Source organism: Mus pahari, chromosome 10 (genome assembly GCF_900095145.1).
Source record: "Mus pahari chromosome 10, PAHARI_EIJ_v1.1, whole genome shotgun sequence".
Taxonomy (NCBI): Eukaryota; Metazoa; Chordata; class Mammalia; order Rodentia; family Muridae; genus Mus; species Mus pahari.
Window position 1 is genome coordinate 17,081,445 of NC_034599.1, and position 4,544 is coordinate 17,085,988.

Genomic DNA, 4,544 nt, shown 5'->3' on the forward strand with positions numbered 1-4,544 from the left:
AAGATTTATTTATTTTATTTATATGAGTACACTGTAGCTGTCTTCAGACACACCAGAAGAGGGCGTCAGATCTCATTACGGGTGGTTGTGAGCCACCATGTGGTTGCTGGGAATTGAACTCGGGACCTCTGGAAAAGCAGTCAGTGCTCTAACCTGCCGAGCCATCTCTCCAGCCCCACTTTCTCTCTCTTTAGAAACCAAGCAGGCAAAACCAAATACATTAATAGTCAAGTGAGAATAAAACAAAAAAAAAAAAGAAAAAAAAGAAACAAAAAGAAAGAGCAAAGGAAACACGCACACTCAGGACACACACACATGCAAAGTCTATAAAAACACATAATTCATCGGAAACCAGAAAATACAAGAAAAACATCGGTAAGGCTGGTGGGGAGCCCAAAGAAAATGTGCGATAAATATCTCCAAAACCATCGCCAAATTCATCTTGTGTTGACCGTTTACTGCTGCGGGGCCGGTTTCTGTGCTCAGTCAGACACCCCTGGAGACAACTAATTTTTCTTTTGTAAGCGTTGACAGTTGAGATAGCCTCTGAGTTAGGACTGGGGTCTCATGTCCAGTTCCCCTCTCAGGCCTGGGACCCTAGCTGGCTGGGGGCCTGTGTAGCTCCTGTGGGTGCTGCCACTGTGTCTGTGAGTTCATGTGTGTCAGTCCAGTGTGTCCAGAGGCCTTGCTTTATTGGCCTCTTATGACCGTTCTGCCTCCTCATTTGTACGAAGGGTTCCCTGAGCCCTGAGGTGAGAGATTTAATCCTATTCAGTACTGAATGTTCCAAGGTCTCTCATCTGCTCAGCAGGTGACAGTCAACAACACAGGGACATACTTTTTCATAGCCAAGAAATACAATAGTTGCGGGTCATCACAACACCGGGAGTCTCTGTGTGTTCCCGTCTGCTGCAGGAGGTCTCTGGTAATGGCTGGGCAGGGCACTGATCTATGAGTGTAGCAGAGTGTCATTAGGGGACATCTTGTTGTTGTGTCCCTTTAGCAGTGTACTTATTTCTGTCCCCAGGTCCATGCCCTTTCTAATCTAAGGCTCTTGGCCTCGGTAGCAGTGCAGACACGGGTTCCGTGTCATGCGGATCTGATAACTGTTGGTTACTTGGCACAACTTTAGTGCCAATATTGTACCAGTATGTCAGGAGATCAGGTGGCTCATACTTTAATCTCAATACCCAGGAGGTAGAGGCAGGGAGGTCTCCTCTGTAAGACCAAAGCCATCCTGTTCTACATAAAGTTCAAGGCCAGGCAAAGCTACACAGTGGGACCTCGTCTCAAAAATAAATTTTAAAAATAATTAACCAATTAAGTTCAATACTTTTTTTTTTTTTTTTTTTTTTTTTTGGTTTTTCGAAACAGGGTTTCTCTGTGTAGCCCCGGCTGTCCTGGAACTCACTTTGTAGACCAGGATGGCCTCNAACTCAGAAATCCACCTNCCTCTGCCTCCCGAGTGCTGGGATTAAAGGCGTGCGCCACCACTGCCCGGCTAGTTCGATACATTTTTATACTTTTTGTTCAGTAACCCAGATGTCAGTATTAACGTCTGACAGGTTTCCCTGGCTACGCTGGGTACATTTGCCTCCTCTGTGGCGTTCTTCTGTTAGCTGATGCGGCCATCTTTGAGTTCTCCTGTTGACCCACCTTCCTTTCCTTCTGCTCTCGCAGCCGAAGACTCATGCAGCAGGAACGAGTTCCAGTGTAGAGACGGAAAATGCATCGCCAGCCAGTGGGTGTGCGACGGCAGCCCTGAGTGCCCGGATGGCTCCGATGAGTCCCCAGAGACATGCAGTAAGTCCCCTTTATTTGTTGGTGGCCTGTGCGTTGTTCCAGGAAGGGACTCTTCTCCTGAGTCAAGTGCCAACCCTCCCTGGGGCGTTTCTAGGCAAGGGGCTCTACTGCTGTGCCAAGACCCTGCGCTCTTGACCAGAACAGCCCAGGAATGGTAAATCCATTCGTGAATTAGAAGAAGGCTCAGGGTGACCATGCCAATCCAAGTATCCAAAACCCAAAGTATTTTGTGTGCTTTGATGATGAATCTGGAAGGTTTCACACCTGACCTCATGCTGTGACTTACAGTCACACTAGTCCACTAACAGGGCTGCATGGGTGCTTGTGACCAGCCTTCACACACACACACACACACACACCCCGGGGAGATGGACCTGGCCTCACCAAATCATATTCCTTTTGAGTAACAGCATTTCTTTATTCCTAGTGTCTGTCACCTGTCAGTCCAATCAATTCAGCTGTGGAGGCCGTGTCAGCCGATGCATTCCTGACTCCTGGAGATGTGATGGACGGGTAGACTGTGACAATGACTCAGATGAACAAGGCTGCCGTAAGTGTTGCTCACACCCCTGGGTGTGGCTTGTGTGTGAACGTGTGTGTGAGCATGTGTGTTCACGTGTGTGCTCATTCATGTATTTGTGCACACGTGTGTAAGCATTTGTACGTCGTATGTGTATGTATGTGTATGTGTGAGCACATGTGCTGATGTGTGTGTGTGCTCGAGAGTGCCTTTGTGTATGTGTTCATGTGTGTTCATGTGTGCTCATGCGTGAGTATGAATGTATGTGCACATGCTTGTGTATGTGTGCTGGCCCATCTTGCACTAAAGAGTCCACCAGGGGCCCTGGGGTGTGACAGCCGTGAGGCTTCATTCATTCCTGAGTGGACTCCACCTGAGTTCTGGTGTGTGGTTGCTCCTGTGGCTTAAATCCCTCCCTGAGAGATGACGCCTCCTCTTGTGAACATCAGAAGCATCTATTGTGGTGCGAGACCCTGGTGACTGTCACCAGGCAGCCCACATGTAGGCTGAGCTGGGTTAGGAACTGAACCAGAGCTGATTCACTAGATGCCAGTGTGCTTCTCAGCAGTGTGTCCTGATGTACAGACCCATTCTTAAGGTCCATGGTGGATACTTGGGACACACGAGTGCAGAACCCTGAATATTATCTGGGTATAATGTGGGTCTCCCCATATATACATACCCTCAGTAGAGTGAAATTTATACACATTTAGCAAGATAAGCAGTTCGCAACACAACCTAAAGCATTAAGATGTGGCTCAACCCCTGCCTAGAATACCCACCACAGTGAGGGGCTCACTGGTACAGAACTGGCTTGACAGTTGACCATATGAACGAGGAAACCGAGGCAGAGAAGGGTGTGTTGTAGCTTCCTGAGCCCTAGCGCACTACCACCCATGGCTCTGCTAAATGGGTTGTGTGTTTTTGAAGCACATGGTCCTGACTGCGAATAGGCTGGTGTGTGGTGCTGTAAGCCATAGCCTGACAGGGCCCTCTCCTTCCTGTGCACCCCTGCAGCCCCCAAGACGTGTTCCCTGGATGACTTCCGCTGCCAGGATGGCAAATGCATCTCTCGGCAGTTTGTGTGTGATGGAGACCGAGATTGCCTGGACGGCTCTGACGAGGCCCACTGCGAGGCCACCACTTGTGGCCCCGCCCACTTCCGCTGCAACTCATCCACATGCATCCCCAGCCTTTGGGCCTGCGACGGGGATGTGGACTGTGACGACGGCTCTGATGAGTGGCCACAGAACTGCCGGGGCCGAGACACGGCCTCCAAAGGGGTTAGCACTCCCTGCTCCTCCCTGGAGTTCCACTGTGGCAGTAGTGAGTGTATCCATCGCAGCTGGGTCTGTGACGGCGAGGCAGACTGCAAGGACAAGTCAGATGAGGAGCACTGCGGTAAGACCCTGGGGAGGAGGGATGGATGATCGGCTCCCTAGGCCCTGCTGGAGAGCTTTGGGGCTTAGCAATAACCAGACTGCCCAGAAAGGAAGCCGGGCCTGGTGGCGCAGGCCTTTAATCCCAGCACTCGGGAGGCAGAGGCAGGCGGATTTCTGAGTTCGAGGTCAGCCTGGTCTACCAAGTGAGTTCCAGGACAGCCAGGGCTACACAGAGAAACCCTGTCTCGAAAAACCAAAAAAACAAAAACAGACTGCCAAGAAAGGAAGTTGATTTGTTTGGGGTAAGGGGCTGATTGGGTGGGTAGAGCGTCTGCTGCCAGAGCACGAAGTCCTGAGTTCGAATGTCCAGCAGCACAGGCGTGCTGCAGCTTGTGATGCCAGTGCTGTGGGATGTGGAGACAGGGGCATGGCTGGAGCTTGTTGGCTCCCAGCCGAGCTCCCAATTCACTGAGAGCCCCTGACTCAGGGAGGAGGAGGAGCCGGAATGTGCTGGAACACATACCTGCATGGGCCCCACACTGCACACATGCTGTGTAATAAAATTTTAAAAATTAACCAGAGATAAGGGCTGGGTGTGATGGCACCCACCTTAAGCAGGTGAAGCTCTGAGTTAGAGGCCAGCCTAGTCTACATAGTGAATTCCAGGAAAGCCAGGGCCACGTAGACAGAACCTGTCTCAAAAACCAAAGGAAATTAAAAAAAAAAAAAATCAACCTGCCGGGCAGTGGTGGTGCACGCCTTTAATCCCAGCACTTGGGAGGCAGAGGCAGGTGGATTTCTGAGTTTGAGGCCAAGCCTGGTCTACAGAGTGAGTTCCA

The 4,544-nt window shown here is 50.6% G+C and overlaps 1 protein-coding gene across 1 annotated transcript in view; it reads left to right on the top strand.

Moving 5' to 3' along the window:
- The window catches only part of Ldlr (low density lipoprotein receptor), a 24,813-nt gene that overhangs the window by 5,622 nt on the left and 14,647 nt on the right, over positions 1-4,544 (top strand). The window contains exons 2-4 of the mRNA XM_021205985.1: positions 1,681-1,803; positions 2,231-2,353; positions 3,341-3,724. Coding sequence (XP_021061644.1) covers positions 1,681-1,803; positions 2,231-2,353; positions 3,341-3,724 — 630 coding nt within the window. The remainder of the gene's footprint in view (positions 1-1,680; positions 1,804-2,230; positions 2,354-3,340; positions 3,725-4,544) is intronic.